General features: G+C 51.9%; 1 protein-coding gene across 1 annotated transcript in view; it reads left to right on the forward strand.

Annotated features, from left to right (window-relative positions):
- Positions 1–1,903, forward strand: part of ZGRF1 (zinc finger GRF-type containing 1) — a 69,469-nt gene extending 67,566 nt beyond the window's left edge. The window contains exon 22 of the mRNA XM_068111246.2: positions 1,671–1,903. Within this exon, the coding sequence (XP_067967347.2) occupies positions 1,671–1,781 (111 nt within the window). The 3' untranslated portion in view covers positions 1,782–1,903. The remainder of the gene's footprint in view (positions 1–1,670) is intronic.
- The last annotated feature ends 18,797 nt before the right edge of the window (positions 1,904–20,700 follow it).

A 20,700-nucleotide genomic window follows, 5' to 3' on the forward strand; every position in this document is an offset into this window, starting at 1 on the left:
AGGGTCACATGATGTAGGTTGTAACGGTTTAATTTGCCCCTTTCCCCAAAAGGGGTTTCCACATCGGATGAAATTTGTGTTAACGTATATAAATACACAACATGATAAAAAATATGCGGACACCCGAACATCGAACATCTCATTCCAAAATCATGGGCATCAATATGGAGTTGGTCCCTCTTTGCTGCTACAACAGCCTCCACTCTTCTGGGAAGGCTTTCCACTAGATGTTGGAACATTGCTGCGGGAATTTTCTTCCATTCAGTCACAAAAGCATTAGTGATGTCAGGCACTGATGTTGGGCGATTAGGCTTGGCTTGCAGTCGGCGTTTCACTGTTGCACAAACTGTTGCCACAAAGTTGGAAGCACACAATCGTCTAGAATGTCATTGTATGCTGTAGTGTTAAGTCTGCCCTTCACTGGAACTAAGGAGCCTAGCCCAAACCATGAAAAACAGCCCCAGACCATTATTACTCCTCCACCAAACTTTACAGTTGGCACTATGCATTTGGGCAGGTAGTGTTCTCCTGGCATCCGCCAAACCCAGATTTGTTCGTCGGGCTGCCAGATGGTGAAGCGTGATTCATCACTCCAGAGAACGCGTTTCCACTGTTCCATAGTCCAATGGCGGCGAGCTTTGCACCACTCCAGCTGATGCTCGGCATTGTGCATGGTGATCTTAGGCTTGTGTGCGGCTGCTCGGCCCATTTCATGATATTCAATGATCATGAAATGACATGATATTCTCAGCCCATTTCACCCATTTCATGTAGCTCCCGACGAACAGTTGTTTTGCTGACGTTGCTTCCAGAGGAAGTTTGGAACTCGGTAGTGAGTGTTGCAACCGAGGACAGACGATCTTTACGTGCTACGCGCTTCAGCACTCGGCGGTCCGGTTCTGTGAGCTTGTGTGGCCTACCATGTTGCGGCTGAGCTGTTGTTGCTCCTAGACGTCTCCACTTCACCATAACAGCACTTCCATTTGACCGGGGCAGCTCTAGCAGGGCAGAAATTTGACGAAATGACTTGTTGGAAAGGTGGCATCCTATGACGGTGCGACGTTGAAAGTCACTGAGCTCTTCAGTATGGCACATTCTACTGCCAATGTTTGTCTATGGAGATTGCGTGGCTGTGTGCTTGATTATATATACCTGTCAGCAATGGTTGTGGCTGAAACAGCCGAATCCACGAATTAGAAGGGGTGTCCGCATACTTTTGGTCATCTAGTATAGCTTATTGTGGCATTGCGTGGAGCACCCATACCGGAAGTAAACAAAACATTATAAACCACAAATACGCATGATTACCTTTTTTAACAGTGTCTGCTGCTGGTTAACATGAAACTGAAAGGGAGGAAACCCGACGTTTTTGAGGCATTATATGCTTATTCCATCCCCCACAGACTAACAGACCTGAGCCTAGATCTACTGTAATCTATATATCCCAGAAAGGATAATAACATGACTCTTCCTATGGAAGCGGGTGTAGTAATACCAGAAATGCACTCTTTTCTTTTTAAAAACATCGCTTGTGAATTTCCGGCTGAGGTGTTTGGTTTTTTGGGGTGGAGGGGAGAGGGCACACAGCTTATTTTGTTGCATCATCCCCCGTCCATGTGTGCAATAATGTGACCTATTTTTCTTTTCAAAACAAAAATGTTTGACTGCAGGTTGAAAAGCGATTGAGAGGATCAAAGTCAAAGGCAGTTCTTGCCTCTCATCCCTGTTTCCCTCCCTCCGACACAGAGGGCATTGAGCAACAGGAAAGCATTACATGCTGACAGAATGCCAAATGTGACGATGCTTCCGCCAGCAAAAGGAATTTGTTAATATTGTGAATGTTGGTTTTGATATTTTCCATTTATAGAATGTATGATAAAATAAAGAAATGTTATAATAGAACTGATTTAAAAAAATTTTTTTGTATACATACATGGTTGAGGCTTCTTGAAGAGGGAGAGCAGAACGGAAGGGACCAAAATGGAAAGGGGGAAACACCAACAACAGAGTAGAAGTGAGAGTGAGATCAAGGGGAAGGTGGACACCTGGGGTGAACAATCTGCACACAGGCTGAATGAAACACAGCAAGAAGAGGAAGGGGGAAGGTGGGGATGAAACAGAAAAGGAACAATTCAACTGACAACTAACAAATGGAAATAAGTGGAGGAGGAGAGGGGGAGAGGGGATCACAATAACCTAGAAAAATGCAGTGTTTGGGAATGGGGTAGTTGGGGGTAGAAGAGGTCATGAGTATGGGTGGAGGATGACCTGTGAACAGCTATCTTGAAGCTCTGGAGGGAAAAATGGAACTGAACAGATGTTGGCTCCACAGGGGAGAGAAAAGAGGAACAAATAAGTGGAGGTGAGCAGTGAACCTGGAGTTTGGGAGTTTAACAATAAGAGGGTTACTGGCAGACCGTGTGCACCCTGCAGAAACCTGGGAGGGACAGAGCCAAGAGAGGGCAGAGGGTGCAAGAGCATATGGGAAGTGGTAGAATACAGAGGCCACCAACCTGTCCGTAACATGAAAGTGATAGGGACAGAATGAATGAATGAATGAATGATGCAGGGATATCCCAATCTCCCTTTATCACAGGAGATCCCAATGATTTTTCAGGCCTTGCTTTCAACGGCGTCAAGCTGGGCAAGATGTGAGGCAGGGATGCCATCCCAAATGGGGGAGCTGCGAATGAAGGCCTTGTAGGTCGTGAAAAATTCAGATTGGCCAAGGACAAACCGTTAACGACGGAGGATGCCCAGTTGGCGGCTTTAGAGGCCATCTTGGAAATATGGTCTGCCTAAGAAAGATCATGGCTTATGGTGAGGCCCCCAAGTTTGAGTAACTTATCCTCTTCAAGCGGTTTGTGTAGGAAGTAGATGGGAGGGTTTGCCATATGGTCCTTTCCAAGAGATAGGGTGAGTGTGTATGATTTGTTAGGATTTAAGGACATATTCCAAGTGTTGGACCAGTTTCTGATTCTATCAAGGTCTGCAGAGAGGGAAGAGACTGATGCTGCCTGCATGTCTGAAGGATGAGAAATGATACGGTAGAGGGTAGAATTATCAGGATTGAGGAGGATTTTCCAGGGAATCAAAAAGACCATTGATTAAGATGTGGAGCAAGTCTAGGCCCAAGACACTAACTGCATTGGGGGGAACTCCAGCCTTGACAGGGAGAGGAGATTAGACGATCCCGTTAAGAGCTATACACTGAATACGGGAGTGGAGGAAGTCAGTGATCCATGATCATGGATGCCATAAGCAGATAATTTGGAGATCAAAGCAGAGGGCCAGACTGTATCAAATGCTTGAGATATGTCCAGAGAGACGACTCTCATCTCATGTCTATCAGTGAGGGCTTCCATCCATTGTTGGGAGAGTAGAAGCAGCATGTCCACGGTGGAATGACCGGGTCAGAAACCAAAAAGATGATCTGAGATCATGCTCTTTGAGAAAAGCAAGGATTTGATATCAACTGCAATGATCATTCCATTACCTTGCTGATATATAATTGGAGATAAGCGAATAGGCCTTTCGTTAAGATGATCCATTTTGGCACCATGTTTGTGTATTCCAGTGATGTTGGATAACTTCCAGGCCATTCAGAAACTGACCCAGAGAGAATGATCGTGTGAACAGAGCAGAAAGAGGATGAGGAAGACCAGCAGAACAGGTTCTTGTAGAACGTTTTTAGGATGCGGTCTGGGCCTGTCGCAGGAACGGAGTCGAGGTTTGCCAGAAACCTCTCCAACCTCTGAAACATTATCCAGGAGCAGTTGGGTATGAGAGGGTAGGTGTAGGGAGTGAGGGGTTGATTGGTATCTTTATAGCAGGGGTACCCAGTGTTGCTCAAGGATTGGGGGATTGAATCATACACTTGAACACTGTAGAACACAAATCGCCTTTTGGCACTTTCAAAACCCTTCTGTTTATCAGAACTTGGACAAAATATTACGGCATGTTACATCACCATGACAAATCAAATTTGCCGCTCGCAGACCCCGCCCATGTCCATGTTTCTCAAGACCGCATGGGATAGGGTGTTGTATGAACTCTACTTTTCAATGTACCAAAGGGGCAGGCAGAATGGCCTAACGCCCAAGAGCAGCGGTTCCCAATCTTTTTGAGGTGAGGGCCCACTACAGTTGATTCAAAGAACTCACGGCCAATTACTTTCATTCCAAGTCCAATGGCTCATCTTGACTCTGAGACTTGACGAGGAGCACGAATGCAAGGTTGCTTTGCTCCTGAAACTGTATGACCTGGAATGATAAATGGTTAACATGTTGATATGGTGTGCAACATAAAAAAAATACGTGTTCACATTTAAAAATGTAAAAATTAAGATTCCCATTTAAAAATACAACATTTTAAAAATACAATTGCCCTCGGGTATTGGAACACCTCATTACCTTTCCCTGTGAGGATGTGAGGGTGACCTTCTTGTTGCAAGTCTCCATGGTCTTGAGTTTTTTCTTCTTGATTAGGTCGAAGAAGCTTCCTGGCTCTCCACTCTGTATGCGTCTGATGAAGTCAGCTTTAGCGGCCTTGCCCAAAGCTTCTGCTCCTAACACGTCAATCTCGACATCCATGGGGACAGGAGCACCAGAAGCCAGGGAGTAAAGCCTGTCCTTATCTGCGATGGCGAATGGATTTGTGAAGTTTCTCATAGTAGTGAGGGTTCGCTGAACGGGTGTCTCTGGAGTCTCTTAATAATACTGGAGTCTCTAATCTTAATTATCTTAATACTGGAGTCTCTTAATTGGTAAAAAAAAGTGATTATTTTGTAATGGCGGCACTAATTTGCATACTAGCATGCTAGACACATGTGATCACTTTAAGAATAGTTTTATTATGATCTTTGACCCTCAAAACATGAGTCTAGACACCTTATTTGTTCAGTTATCTGCAATATTGCCTGAGATATAGTGAAACTAGATTTTCGATAATGGCGGCACTAATTTGCATAAAAATGATACGTGGGACATTTTGACAACTTTTTAACATAGCTCATCAGTTGCTACACAATTTTTCCAATATAGAAACACTGATTAGAAGTATATTTCCGGGGGGTGCATGATACCCCCCTCTTCCTACAAGACTACGTAGCCTGCTTTCCGACCGCGTCGGCAAAACACGAACTTTTCCGCCTCCTCCCAACCACCACTGGCAAGATCTCGGAACACGACCGCCGCGATGAAGCCCAATGGAGTGAGAAATGTCAGCGCACAGCCACCTCCTACCAAAGTCCGGAACCAAGAGAGACAAAATATCCGCCGACAATTGTTTTTATAATCCTGGCTTGGACGTCATCCTCCTCCGATCCCCAAGCGCCTCAAGCTCCAGGCTCAGCTCTCCATCAATCAACACCCATTCCGCCTTCGTGACGCAGTCCCCTTTCAATCAAAACCTCCTGCCCAATCACGGCCCTTCTGGGCATGGCCCTCGGCCTGCTTGTCTTTGTGGCGATGCAGCCGCGGCTGTGCTATCGGCAGTGTTCATAACTGGCCTCCAGTTGGTTTTTATTGTCCATTAATTAATTGCAACTATTGGGTGATTTGGACTACGTGTCTGTGCTGTGCCATAAGGGACAAAGGAATAGCTACAGAGGTATGACGTACAAGGGATACTTAACATAATCCCTACGGGTTTCTCTCATCTCCTCTTCCTGTTCAGGCTGGAGTTCCCCAAGGCAGTGTTCTGGGCCCTGTGCTTTTTCTGGTCTTCATCAATGACCTATCCGACTCTCTTGAAAATCCTCTCTATCTCTTTGCTGATGACTCTACTCTCTGTCGCTCCATTCTTCATCCATCAGATTGGCAGTCTGCAGACCTGGACAAAATCACAGACTGGGCAAACAAGTGGAACATGTCTTTCAATCCTGACAAATCTCACACTCTTACGATGTCGCTCCGAAAAGACCGACTGGACAACCCTCCCATCCACTTTCTGAATAATCCTCTCCAAGAAGTTCTGTCACTCAAGCTTTTGGGTCTCACTATCTGCCATGATCTTTCCTGGGAAAACCACATTTTAAATCTGGCCTCCAAAGCCAGTCGCCGACTGGGCATCCTCCATTGTGCGAAGTCCTTCCTTGGCACACCTGAGCTCCTCACCACATACAAGGCTTTCATCCGCAGCTCAATGGAATACTGCTCTCCCCTCTGGGCTGGTGCTCCTGCCTCACACCTAGCTCGTCTTCACGCTGTTGAAACCAAAGCATTCAGAATCATTGGAATCTCCCGCGATGAAGCTAACTCCAAGGGCCTCTCACTCACTCACCGCAGGCAGGTTGGTGGTCTTTCCGGCTTCTACCGACTCCTCTCTGGCCTTGCCCCCCCCCCCCCCAGCACTCTCTGGGCTCTGTCCCGCAAATATTCCTACAGGTCGCACAAGATCTGCCTGCAACCCTCTTATGGTTAAACTGCCAAAATCAAGACTCTCTGCTCACCTTCACTCCTTCATTCCTCTTTTCTCCTGCCTCTGGAACAAACTCCCTCACTCTCTTCAATCCCACTCCACCCTCCAGGTCTTTAAAACAGCTGTTCACCACCATCTCTTATCTTCCCCCATCCAAAACCTTGATCTTTTCTATCCCTGCTAATTTCACCCGCAATTCCACTTGTTTGAAATACCAACTTCTGTCCTGGAAGTCCTTGGTGTCCTTTTGTTTTATACTTCTCCAACCCCCCCCCCCCTTCCCACGCGTCCTCCTCCCAAGCCCTCTCCCTCCCACACATCTCCCTGCTCATAAATGTTGTGTTGTGGTGCTGTGCACACACGACTCGATTGCCAGAGAGGTAGGCCACAATGCGTTGGTACAAACAAGAGTCTTTATTCAAAGCTCGCACTTCAGCACTGGGCGGGTTCGAGCTTAGAGCCCGCATATATGTCCCGAGGCCACGCCTTGCCCCCGGGCGTGGCCGATCGGTCGAAGGGCGGGGCATGCGTTTTCGTTCCCCGCCTGGACGCTCGCGCCACCCACTGGTGCGCGGAATTATTGTCCCTTGTGCCTGCCACAGTGTGCTCTCAAGTGTTTGTGTGCTTCCCCTTCTCTTGTCTTCCGCTCCCTCTTTTTATATGTTTTGTTTGTCTGGTTGATTTGTTTGTGAAGTAAATGTCAGCTCTTTCACGAGCCTCGATTCAGTATACAAAAAAACCCCCAAAAAAACAACTAGTTAATACCAGGGCCATCGTCGTATGACCATGAAGATACAACTTTAACCCGACAACCAGGCTAAACAAATACTTATTACATGGGGTGATTCTACCCAACATTCGGAGCACCTACCTATACATTCTACCTGGTCCTAAGGTAATCACTACCCCCCCCCCCCCCCCCACAAACGTAACACAGCCCCTACCCCCCGCCCCCGGAACCGTAGCTCCGCAGGGTTCATTGCTGGCGCTACCATTCCAGTCTTAGCACTGACCGACTCACACTTAATTAACCTATGAAATAAATTAGGAGGGCTGTGGGAAGTGAGCCGGAGCTACTTACCTACTCTCCTTAACGTTCTACCCCCTTAAACAACAATGCAAATATGTACAATTGTGGAATCCTTGGTCCTAACTCCTGGGGCAGGAAGAAAAACAACAACTCGCAAAACAACTATCTTAACCACATCCAGGCTAAACGTCTTTTCGAAGCTGTCCAGGCGCTCACGCTTTCGAAGTTAAGTAATTTTTCACAATTGTGTTTTTGTCGAAACTGTATTTATCTTTCGGTGTGTGTACCTATAGTGTGTCTTTAGTAAGATTCTCGGTGTTAATTTTTCATACCTGTATACAAAATCGTCGGTTAATTTGTGTCGCGTATTTTGAGGCCTAGTAGGCTACCGTGTCCGACCTTGAGGCTTTGTTTTTCTCTCAGCGGTGCGTCGATTGCGCTGCAATTACTTTCGTTCTCTGTTTTTGTCCCAGTCTTTCACCCCACACTTCCTTGTTTAAAATCTCAACTCAAAAAAATAAAAATATATATTTCCTTCTCTGTTCTTATTCGTTGTTCTTATTCATTTATTCGTTGTTCTTATTTGTTCATTCGTTCTTCGATCACGTGTTTCACCCCCATTTCCATTTTCCATTTCCCCAGATAGTTTTCACTGCTCAATTTAAAAATGTTTAAACTTTCTCCTGAAGAACTGTATTCTGTCGTATATTATAACACCTTTTTCTTCTTCTTCTATAAAAGGATGCTTTCGACTTGCTCACCAAATCCATTCATTCCAAAAAAAAATTCCATCTCTTACAGTTCCTCTTTTCTACATTCCCAAAACTCTCCTGCACTCCACCCCTCCTTCAGCGTCCTCAAACGTATTTTTGACTCGAAGGTCACAAGAAACTCATTTTGCAATAAATGTTCGTTTCCCATTAATCGTACACTTTCGAAAATCCAATCTCACCCCTCCCCTCCAAATCTTCCCCATCACCCCTTCCCTCCAAAACTTCCCCATCACCCCTCCCCTCCAAAACTTCCCCATCACCCCTCCCCTCCAAATCTACCCTTGGCCCTCCCCTCTAAATCTTCCCCAATCACCCATCTCTTTCAAATATTCCCCCTTGCCCCTCTCCTCCAAATCTTCCCCATCACCCATCCCTTTCAAATCTTCCCCCTTGCCCCTCCCCTCCAAATCTTCCCCATCACCCCTTCCCTCCAAAACTTCCCCATCACCCCTTCCCTCCAAAACTTCCCCATCACCCCTCCCCTCCAAATCTACCCGCTTGCCCCTCCCCTCCAAATCTTCCTCATCACCCATCTCTTTCAAATCTTCCCCCTTGCCCCTCCCCTCCAAATCTTCCCCATCACCCATCCCTTTCAAATCTCCCCCCTTGCCCCTTCCCTCGTAACCTCCCCCCACACTCCTCCCCTCTGAGACTCTCCCTCGCTCCTCCCCTCCTAGACACCCCTCTCACCCCTCCTCCTCAAAGCGTCCTCCCCGCTTCTTCCCCCTTCCAACTTTCACCTTCATCTCCCCCAACCTTCTGCCTCGCTCTTCCCCCTCCTCAAATAACACCTCACTGTGCCTCACCCAATTACCATCAAACCTTTTTACGCCCCATTCTTCCCTTTCTCCAAGCTATTCTGAAATCTCTGACACACCTTCAACAGCTCTCCCTCCCACTTCCTCCTCTTCCACATCTTACCCTACCCCTCCCTCCCCCTGTTCTGTATTCGATGCTCCCCCTTCCTCTTCATTAACGGTATGGACCTGAAACATCCGGGACCTTCGCTTAAACTTGACTGATCTCTCCATACAGGTTGCTTCTGACAAACCAGACATGATCTGCTTAACAGAAACTTTCCTCCTTCATGATGTCTCTGATTCCTTGGTATCTCTCCCAGGTTACTCCCTCCTCCGGTATGATAGACCTGAGCCTCGTCCTGGAGGTGGGGTTGCTATCTTTATAAAAAAAACTCTTCCTCACTCGCCCTGCACTGCCCTCTCTCCACCTCACCCCCAGGAATACCTTTGGCTACGGCTTCCCCTTCGCAGGCAGGTTCTTTTGTTCATATATGTGTTGTACCGTCCACCAAACAGTGATGACTCTATCTACATCTCGCTGTCTGATAATATGGACCAACTTCTATCTACCCATCCCAACTCTCGCTTCCTCATATGTTGTGATTTCAATTGTCACCATGCCAGTTGGCTGGGTGTGGGTACCTCTCTCACCAGCCATGGCTCCTCAGCAAAGGACTTCTGCGACTCACTGGGACTGACACAATCTGTCAATTTCCCGACCCGGATCTCAGTCAACGGAGCATCTTCTCTTCTGGACTTGGTTATGACTAACTTCCCTGAAAATATCTGCTGCTCTTCTGCTCCAATCTGCTCATCTGATCATGTGCTTGTTAAAGTGGACATCTCTCTGACCATTCTCAGAGAGCCTCCTCAGCGTTGACGAGTCTGGCATATCACTCAGGCCAACTGGCACGGTCTTCAAGCAGCCATCAATCATCTGGACTGGTCTCCCATCTCTACCGCCTCTGACATCAACTCATCCTGGGAATTCTTCCAAAGTAAATTGCTCTCTCTCATGCACAGATTTATCCCATCTCGTCTTCAGTTGTCATACCCTTCCTCCCGTCCATGGTACACGGAATCTTGTGGTGAGGCTGTTGCCCAGAAACAACTTGCTTTCGTCTCCTGGAAAGCAAATCCAATGGAAGGAAAGCTCATTTCCTTTCACAAAGCCCGAAACAAGTGTGTGTCCACCCTCAGGAGAGCCAGGAAACAATATCTCTCCGTTCTCAAGACCGAACTCTCTTATCTGTCTCCCTCTTCCAAATCTTGGTGGCGTCTGGTCAAATCTGTTTCTGGTGTTTGTTCCCCCTCCATCCCCTCCCTCACCTCAAACGGCTACACGGCTGACTCCGCACGTGAAAAAGCTGAATGCCTCAACTTTGTGTTTGCCTCTAAATCTTGTGTCCCAAACCTATCCCTCTCTGTACCCACCGTACCCAGTCGTACCCAGCTGCTCCTGGACTCTGTGTCCTTTCCTCCTGGCAAGGTGGAAAAGTTTCTGTCAACCCTCGACTCTGATTCTGCAACTGGACCTGACGACATCAGCCCACGGGTCCTAAAATCCTGTTCTTCCGCTCTTTCACTCCCTCTCTCTGTTCTCTTCACCCTCTCTTTTGCTCAAGGTCATCTGCCATCTGCTTGGAAATCAGCCAACATCACCGCTTTGCACAAAAAAGGTGCAAAAACAGATCCTAGCAACTACAGACCAATCAGCCTTCTCCCAGTTATCAGCAAAGTCATGGAATCCATCATTGCTTCGGATATGAAACCTTTCCTCTTCTCCAATGGCTTGATCTCTGATCATCAATTTGGTTTCAGACCTGGTCACTCTACTCTGGACATGCTGCTTCTGCTTTCTCAACAATGGATGGAGGTCCTCAATGCCAAACAGGAAATTAGAGCTGTCTCCCTTGACATATCACGTGCCTTCGATACGGTCTGGCATCGCGCTCTGCTCACCAAACCCTCCTCCTTTGGTATCCATGGAAATCTCCACGCATGGCTGGCGGACTTCCTCTCTAGTCGTAGTCAACGTGTGGCCCTGAATGGGTTTCTCTCATCTCCTCTTCCTGTTCAGGCTGGAGTTCTCCAAGGCAGTGTTCTGGGCCCTGTGCTTTTTCTGGTCTTCATCAATGATCTCTCTGACTCTCTTGAAAATGCTCTCTATCTCTTTGCTGATGACTCTACTCTCTGTCGCTCCATTCCTCATCCCTCAGATCGGCAGTCTGCAGCCTCCTCACTCTCTGCAGACCTGGACAAAATCACAGACTGGGCAAACAAGTGGAACATGTCTCTCAATCCTGACAAATCTCACACTTTTACGATGTCTCTCCGAAAAGACCGACTGGACAACCCTCCCATCCACTTTCTGAATAATCCTCTCCAAGAAGTTCTGTCACTCAAGCTTTTGGGTCTCACTATCTGCCATGATCTTTCCTGGGAAAACCACATTTCAAATCTGGCCTCCAAAGCCAGTCGCCGACTGGGCATCCTCCGTTGTGCGAAGTCCTTCCTTGGCACACATGAGCTCCTCACCACATACAAGGCTTTCATCCGCAGCTCAATGGAATACTGCTCTCCCCTCTGGGCTGGTGCTCCTACCTCACACCTCGCTCGTCTTCACGCTGTTGAAACCAAAGCGTTCAGAATCATTGGAATCTCCCGCGATGAAGCTAACTCCAAGGGCCTTTCACTCACTCACCGCAGGCAGGTTGGTGGTCTTTCCGTCTTCTACCGACTCCTCTCTAGCCTTGCCCCCCCAGCTCTCTCTGGGCTCTGTCTCCCAAATATTCCTACAGGTCGCACAAGATCTGCCTGCAACCCTCTCATGATTAAACTGCCAAAATCAAGACTCTCTGCTCACCTTCACTCCTGCTACCAACAGGTGAGCACCTGCTACCAACTCCACCATTTCCAAAACCTCGGACCTGGGGGGAAAGGTCGCAGTGCGTGGCAATCCGTGGCATCCTCATTACTTCTCCTGCACCTCTCACATCCCCCAGTCTACACAACTGCGGCGCCCAGTGCCCACCCACACTTGACCACGCCCAAGGTCTAGTTGACAGCCATGCTCCCCCAGGAGACTCATCCTGAAGACATGGTCCACACACCTCGGACACGCACAGCACCACGTTGACCCCCAGACTACCCAACGACATAACCACAACCCTGCGTCCTAAATATCGGCGCCGTCGCCCCGGTAGCCAGTTGAAGGCTGTGTCCTGCTACTCTATCAATTTTTATCCCAGCCTCCAACTCTTTGGTCTCATACATCTTGATCAATAATGGTGCCACTGTGCAGTGTCCACCATGGCCTCACAAAATCCACCCTTAAATTTACATCTAATCCTCAGATTACCCATGCCAAATATTTTGTCATAATTTACTAATTTCACCAAAGAAGGGTGCTTTTCCATACACATGCCAGCCGAGCATGGCCCATATGCTCGGCTCGTTACAAGTTCCCATTCATCAAACCCATGGCTCTCTTCCCAAGCCGAGAGTCCACAAATCATAATGGAACATCTGTGGAAGATCATTCTCACACCATCATGTTCCACAGATGCCGCGATGGTTGTCCGGTGGGCTATCACATTCCCCGTCCATGTGGTTTGACGCCAGTCCATAGACCAGCACAGCATGGCAGGTAATCACATGCTGGCTGTCCCAGAGTCCCAGGGAGAGGCTGTCAGGCCACATGCCCGGGCAGTCACTACATCAGGCCCATGTTGGCCTTCCGTGGTGCCGCCACCAAAGTGCAGCCCACTACACCTCCCCCAAGTGGTCCTAATGATGCACCACCCCAGGCACCTGTGAGAAACCACCCCTAACCCCCTGGATGTCTTAACCCCCACCAGGGTCCGGCGACCCTGCTGGCCCGAGGAACTCGCTCGGGCGGCACCCCGATGGACAAGGGACGTCACACTCCACCAGACCCCCCATGGGGCCCAGGTTGTACCATGACACCCATGGTCGGACCCCACGTCTAAATACTGCCAGCGCAGCCCCCCAGCCGCCTGTCATAAACCAATTTTTATAGGGGCACATTTTCCCTGAGGCCGACCCCAATGACCTCTCCTGGTCCATATACCACAGCCCGGGGACCAATCCCTCCAAGGCTGTTCTACATCAAATTCCCATTGCAATTTAATTTGAGATTTCCTTTTAAAAAAATGTGGCCTCGTGTGTCCAATAACCGCAGCTGCAGGTGACAACCCCTTCCTCGGGTTGTTCTGCCCCTCCCTGCAGCTGTTCCACATTATCTATGGGGACCAGTTCTTCCGAGGCTCTATCTCCCGACTCTTCCATATCCGAATCCAGCTCGGGGCCAAAACAACCCCCAAATGGGTATGCAATTTTGGAGCCTCTTGTACCCAATTATGATTTGTGGTGAGGGTCCCCTCGGTCACCTTAACCTCCTCAACGGACCGATTCACCTCATCTACCATGCTCTGTTGGACCTGAGCAACCTCCTCCTCGATGGTACTGTCACTGGTGTCAAGCCGCTAGGTCAAATCATTATTTTCATCATCATCCCTAATCACTTCTGGCCCCAACAGGTCTTCATCCATACACACCCGGTCCGGTTCCGTTACACGGACTTCTAATATTCTTACCCCCTGTTGCTCCGCACCACCGCCCTGGTGCTGCAGAAATCCAAATTCCTCCCCCTGCTGGTGCATTGTGACATCCACACCAGCCCGATAACCATCCAGGCCTTTTCCAGCCAAACATTCCCCATTCAAATGTAAGTTTCCCCCATTTACCTCAAAACATTCTGTAATCAAATTTTCCCCCACCTGTGCCCGAAGTGCATCAGCTTGGGTCTCACTACGTTCTCACTCTTCCATTCCCACTGTCAACTCCCCCCAATTTGTTTCAAATTCTGCCACCCATGGCTTCTCCTCCTGTGCCCCAATTGTATCATTCTTTTGTTCTTCCTTCAATTCACTCGTCCAACCATCAATTTTGTCAGTTTGAGCATTAATTGTGTTCTCCAATCGCTCTTCCATTCCCCTCATATCTCCCCTTAATTCCTTCCTTTGGGTCTCCATTTTGTTTTCCAATCCATTAATTTGACCCCCAAATTGTTCACCCATTCCCCTCAATCTCCCTTCAATCCTTTTATATCGTCACTCATTCCCATTATCAATTTGCACATGGCCTGGAAATCCATTGGGGCTGTTCTCATTGTTCCCGGCTCCCCCATGGGGGAGGAGGGTGGACTAATGCTCGGGACGGGGGAAGTTCCACCACTAACCTCCAATTCCCTATATCCGGCTCACTTCCAGAGCCTTCAGGTTCCCCAACCCGTTCTTCCATATCACTCACCTCCTCCATCCGCTGTGAGGAAGTAGTTCTCCTGCGCGCGTATTTTTACCTCGGTCAAAAAAAACACAATTTAAATTCAGCGCTACGCTGTTCGCGCACTTTCCGACACCAATCAACTGCAAGATTTGTACACCCCGGCATTATGATATGAAAAATTTCACTTCCAAATGCCGAATGCAATTTTACACTCGACGGTGTCGATCTCGTAACCCTCGGACACCGAGTGTCCTTCAAGTCCGAATCCCACTTCTGACACCAGTTGTCACGTTCCTGGCGATAAAAATCTCTCCAAGGAACAGATAGCCAATGCGAGCTTTATCTCCGAGGCGACGATCAAATGCGGACTTTATACACAAGGGGGAAGAACGGCAGAAGGGGAAACTGAAGAGTGAAGAGCAGGGCCCTTGCTTGAGACGGACGAAGTGACGGGCAAGACACAAACTCGTCCGAGAAGATGTTTATTGTAAAAACCAACTCGGGAACTCTGAAAAGCCCGTTTATCGGGCTGCATATATATCAAAACCAGAAAGCACAACCGAAACCGAAAGCCACGCCTCTCAGGTGAGGCGCGATTTGGTGGTCACGTGACCGACAAGTGCAAAGGATTATAACCGCACGCGCGGCACGCTTTGGTGGTCACGTGACCGGCCACCCTGGCGCCGTGGTTTGCCCGCCGGTTACGTCACCGGCTGGAGCAAGGAGATTCTGTTGCTGGTCTCGCTTGGGGGACCCATGGGTCGCTACACACGCCCCCCGAGAATGGACTTGATCCAGGAAGGTCAACCTGAGGGGAGTCCGGATGACCCGACCGAAACGACCCCTGGCCAGTCGCGGGGGGGGGGGGGGGGGGGGGGGGGGGTGCAGTGGACGGGGGGCGGCCACGCCGCGGTGGGAGAGCCAGCCGTGGCGACTGGCCGACGTCCATGTGGGCCGGCTTGAGGCGGTCCAGCGAAATCCGGTCCGCCCGGCCGCCGATGTTGACGATGAAGGACTTGTTGTCCCGTCGTAGGACCCGGAAGGGTCCGTCGTATGGTGGCCGGAGCGGCCCCCGGTGCGCGTCGTGGCGCACGAAGACGTACTCCGCCATGCGGAGTGCTGGGGGGACGTAGGATTGGGGGTCGCCGTGGCGGGACGTGGGCACCGGGGCGAAACGTCGGGCGGCCTCCTGGAAGTCTGTGCGCTGGCGCGCGGCGGACCAGGGGCTGGTGGTGTCGGGAATGAACTCGCCCGGTACGCGGAGGGCCTGGCCGTACACCAGCTCGGCGGTGGATGCCTGGAGGTCCTCTTTGGGAGCCGTGCGGAGGCCCAAAAGGACCCACGGGAGCCGGTCGGCCCAGCCGTCGTCCTGGAGGCCGGCCATGAGTGCGGCCTTCATGGAGTGGTGGAACCGCTCGCACAACCCGTTGGCCTGGGGGTGGTAGGCCGTGGTGCGGTGCAGGGTAACGCCCAACGTGTGGGCGACCGCGCCCAATGGTTCGGACGTGAACTGTGGGCCGCGGTCCGACGAGATGTCCGCTGGTGCACCGAAACGCGTGACCCAGGTGGCGATGAACGCCTGGGCCACGTCGGCGGTGGTGGTGGAGGCGAGGGGCACAGCCTCCGGCCACCTGGTGGTCCTGTCCACCATGGTAAGCAGGTGGGTGAACCCCTGCGATGGGGGAAGGGGACCCACCAGGTCCACGTGGATGTGGTCGAGCCGTCGTTCGGGCACGGTGAAGGGAGCCAGCGGAGCCTGGGTATGACGGTGGACCTTGGCCTGCTGGCAGGGTGTGCAGGCGTTGGCCCAGTCGCGGACGTCCCGTCGCAGCCCATGCCAAACGAAACGCGCCGCCACCAGCCTCTGGGACGCCTTCCGGCCCGGGTGAGAGAGGCCGTGGAGCGAAGCAAAAATGCGACGCCGCCAGGTGACCGGCACAACGGGGCGAGGTCGGCCTTGGGAGATGTCACACAGCAGGACCGTGTCCGCGAAGGGGACGTCAGCCAAGCGGAGGCCCGTGTCCGCCACCCGGAGCGCCTGCACCGTGCCGTCGGTGGCCTGGTCCGTTGCCATTAGGGCAAAATCGACGCCGAGGTGGACGGCGTTGGCGCCGGCTCGAGTAAGGCAGTCGGCCACGGCGTTGTCCTTCCCGGCGACGTGCCGGATGTCCGTGGTGTACTCCGACACGGCGGAGAGGTGGCGCGCCGACCACGGCTCCGTGACCTTGGCCATGGCGAAAACCAACGGCTTGTGGTCGACAAAAGCCGTGAACGGGTGGCCCTCCAGGAGGTGGCGAAAATGGCGGACGGCCAGGTACAGCCCGAGGAGCTCGCGGTCGAAGGTGCTGTACTTCAACTCGTTGGGCAGGAGTTGCCGGCTGAAGAACGCGAGCGGCTGCCAGGCCCCGTTTACCCATTGTTCATGGACCGTGCCCACGGCGTAGTCGGAGGCGTCCGTGGTGAGGGCGATGGGAGCCTGGGGTACCGGGTGGGCCAGCAGCGTGGCGTTGGCGAGGGCCCGTTTTGCGCCGGTAAAAGCAGCGTCCATGTCCGTGGACCAGACAACGTCGCGTTTCGCCGGCTGGCCGCGGAGGGCGGCGTACAAGGGCCGCATGAGTTGTGCAGCTCGGGGCACGAAGCGGTGATAAAAGTTCACCATCCCGAGGAACTCCTGCAGCGCCTTGACGGAGCGGGGGCGCGAGAAAGCGGCGATGGCCTCGACTTTGGCCGGTAGCGGCACGGCGCCGGTCCGGGTGATGCGGTGGCCCAAAAAGCCGATCGTCGCCGCACCAAAGTGACATTTGGCCGGGTTGACGATCAATCCGTGCTCGCTGAGGCGGCCGAACAGCGTCCGGAGGTGGAGGAGGTGCTCGGCTCTGGACGTGCTGGCGACGAGGATGTCGTCCAGGTCGGTGTAGAGGAACGGCGAGTCTCGCAGCACGCCGTCCATCAGGCGCTGGAACGCCTGTGCCGCGTTTTTGAGGCCGAAGGGCATCCGGAGGAATTCAAAGAGGCCGAAAGGTGTAATAACGGCCGTCTTCGGGATGTCGGCCGGGCGGACGAGCACCTGGTGGTACCCCCGAATCAGGTCCACTTTTGAAAAAATGTTCCGCCCCGCCAACCGGGCGGAAAAATCCTGGATGTGCTGGACGGGGTACCTGTCGGGGGTAGTGGCGTCGTTAAGGCGGCGGTAGTGGCCGCATGGCCGCCATCCGCCCCCCGGCTTCGGGACGATGTGCAGCGGCGAGGCCCAGGCGCTGTCGGAGCGCCGCACGATGCTGAGGCGCTCCAGCGCGGCGAACTCGGCCTTGGCGACGGCGAGTTTGGCGGGATCGAGACGGCGAGCCCGGGCGTACACCGGCGGGCCCGTAGTGGGGATGTGATGCTCGATGTCGTGACGCACCGCGATGGCCGAAAACGTCGGTCGCGTGAGGGCCGGGAACTCCGCGAGGAGACGTGCGAAGTCGTCTGCCAATGGGAGGACGCAGGAAAACTTGGTGGGCGCGGAACGGCTCAAAGCGCATGCCATGGAGCTGAATGTTTCGGCGTTGACGAGACACCGGCGTTTCACGTCGACCAGCAGCCCGTGGGCGCACAGAAAATCGGCCCCGAGCAAAGCCATGGGGACGTCCGCCGTCACAAACTCCCAGTGAAAGAGCTGGCTGCTGAAGTGGAGGGCGACGGTGCGTGGGCCGAAGGTGCAGATGGCGGAGCCGTTGGCCGCGATTAAGGAGGGGCTGCAAACGGCGGCCCGCCTGTCCTCCGCCGAAGCGGGAATGACGCTCTGCTGGGCGCGGTGTCGCAGAGAAAGCGCCGCCCCGACGCTTGGTCCGCGATGAATAACAGGTTTCCGGAACGGCCGGCGTTCATTGCTGGTGGGGAACGCCGGCCCGCCCGTTTCCCGACTTGCCGAACGTGCACGGGGGTCGACATGATCGGGCCTGCCGCCCGAACCTGGCGTGGAAATAACACCAGGCCGGGTCCGGCGGGGGCTCCGGTCGATGCGTCGGGACCGGGCGACGCGGCGTCGCCGCTGCCAGTCGTGCCGGCCCGGCGGCCTCCGGGAAGGAAACTGCGTCGCGGGCACCGGGCGGGTGGGCGGGAGGGCTCCCGGCCGCCACCCCGACGAGCTGGCTTGCCGAATCGATCTTGTCGGCCTCCTTGGCGGGGTCGCGGGGGTTCACGATGGTCGTGCCTGCCAGGGCGACCCGTACCTGGGCCGGGAGCTGGCGAAGAAAAAGCTCCTGAAACAGGAAATCCGAGGGGTGCTCGCCGAGCAACGCGAGCATGTAGTCCATGCGCTCGGAAGGGCGCGTATCGCCGAGCTCAGGAAGGTCGAGCAGGCGTCGTGCGTGCTCAGCCGGGGAGAGGGCGAAAGCGCCCAGAAGAAGTGCCTTGATGGCGTCATACTTGCCGTCAGCGGGTGGGTTCTGGAGGAAGCTCAGGCAGCGGGCGGCGGTCGCGGAGCCAAGCGCGATGACCACGTAATGGTATCGCGTGGCGTCCTCCGTTATGCTACGCAGGGCGAACTGGGAGTCCGCCTGCGCGAACCAGACGGCGGCATGTGCTTCCCAGAAGGTGGGCAATTTGAGGGGCACTGCGGTGTCCATCGCGTGTCGTAAATTCGGGGTCACCAGTGAAGAGCAGGGCCCTTGCTTGAGACGGACGAAGTGACGGGCAAGACACAAACTCGTCCGAGAAGATGTTTATTGTAAAAACCAACTTGGGAACTCTGAAAAGCCCGTTTATCGAGCTGCATATATATCAAAACCAGAAAGCACAACCGAAACCGAAAGCCACGCCTCTCAGGCGAGGCGCGCTTTGGTGGTCACGTGACCGACAGGTGCAAAGGATTATAACCGCACGCGCGGCACGCTTTGGTGGTCACGTGACTGGCCACCCCGGCGCCGTGGTTTGCCCGCCGGGTACGTCACCGGCTGGAGCAAGGAGATTCTGTTGCTGGTCTCGCTTGGGGAACCCATGGGTCGCTACAAGAGCTTACCTGTGGTCGCTGGCAGTTCCCGAACCTGTAGAAAAAATAACTCGCATGAATCGGATTTAAAATGTACAAAAATAAACAGGTTTATTTGTCGGAAGGCCGGTAACAAAGAAAATGCACGATAAAATAACTAAATTTCTTATATTTGGACATCCCCGCACCAGTCTCGAAAAACAGAACAAAGGGATTTGGGTCTTCGGGGGCTTTTAGGTCTTAAGGGTCTTTTGTTTCCTCTGGGTCTTTAAGAGTCTTTGGGGTATTTTGGGTCTTCGGGGTATTTCTGGTCTAAAGGGTCTTTTGGGGTCTTCAGTGTGTTTTGGGTCTTCAGGTTGTTTTGGGTCTTCAGGTTGTTTTGGGTCTTTGAGGTCTTTGGGGTCTTTGAGGTCTTTTGCGTCTTTGAGGTCTTTTGGGTATTTGAGGTCTTTTGGGTCTTCGGGGTATTTTGGGTCTTCAGGGTGGTTTTGGGTCTTCGGGGTGTTTTAGATCTTCGGGTGTTTTGGGTCTTCAGGGTATTTTAGGTCTTCGGGGTCTTTGGGGTATTTTGGGTCTTCGGTGTCTTTTGAGTCTTCAGGGTCTTTTGGGTCTTCAGGCCATTTAGGTCTTCAGGGTCTTTTTGAGCCTCTGGGCCTTCAAGGGTATTTTGAGTATTTGGGGTGTTTTGGGTCTTTGGGGTGTTTTGGGTCGTCAGGGTCTTTAAAGGTGTTTGTGGTCTTCACGGTGTTTTAGGTCTTCAGGGTGTTTTGGGTCTTCGGGGTGTTTTGGGTCTTCAGGGTGATTTGGGCTTTGGGTGTTTTGGGTAGTTTCGGTCTTCGGGTCTTTTGAGTCTTCGGCGCCATTTAGGTCTTCAGGGTCTTTTTGAGCCTCTGGGCCTTCAAGGGTATTTTGGATATTTGGGGTGTTTTGGGTCTTCGGGGTCTTTTGGGTCTTTAAGGGTATTTTGCGTCTTCAGGGGTCTTGGGAGAATTAAAGGGTCGTCAAAGGTCTGAGGGGTCTCAGCAGTCTAAACGTCATTAAGAGGGTGTTAATTATATTTGAAGAAGAAGAAGAAGACGTTATCGTCGCATTTCAACAAACATACATAACATCACGACATAACCATTTACGTTTGCTCTATTATAATAAGATTTGAATCTACAAATTCCTGCTCTAACCTACAAGAGGCACTGCATCAGCAGCACAGCGACGATGTACCAGCAAACGACGGCAATCCGCAATCACGTGATCCATTCAATGGAAGGATAAAGCGAAGGAAGAAGAAGAAAATATGGAAGGGGCGGGGGAAATACACCAAGGAGTATATGACGACGTGTTTGGGGTTTTACGGCTGTACGTATGACGTATTATTTACGGCTGTACGTATGACGTATT

This window comes from Myxine glutinosa, chromosome 3 (assembly GCF_964187855.1).
Source record: "Myxine glutinosa chromosome 3, kmMyxGlut1.1, whole genome shotgun sequence".
Classification (NCBI taxonomy): domain Eukaryota; kingdom Metazoa; phylum Chordata; class Myxini; order Myxiniformes; family Myxinidae; genus Myxine; species Myxine glutinosa.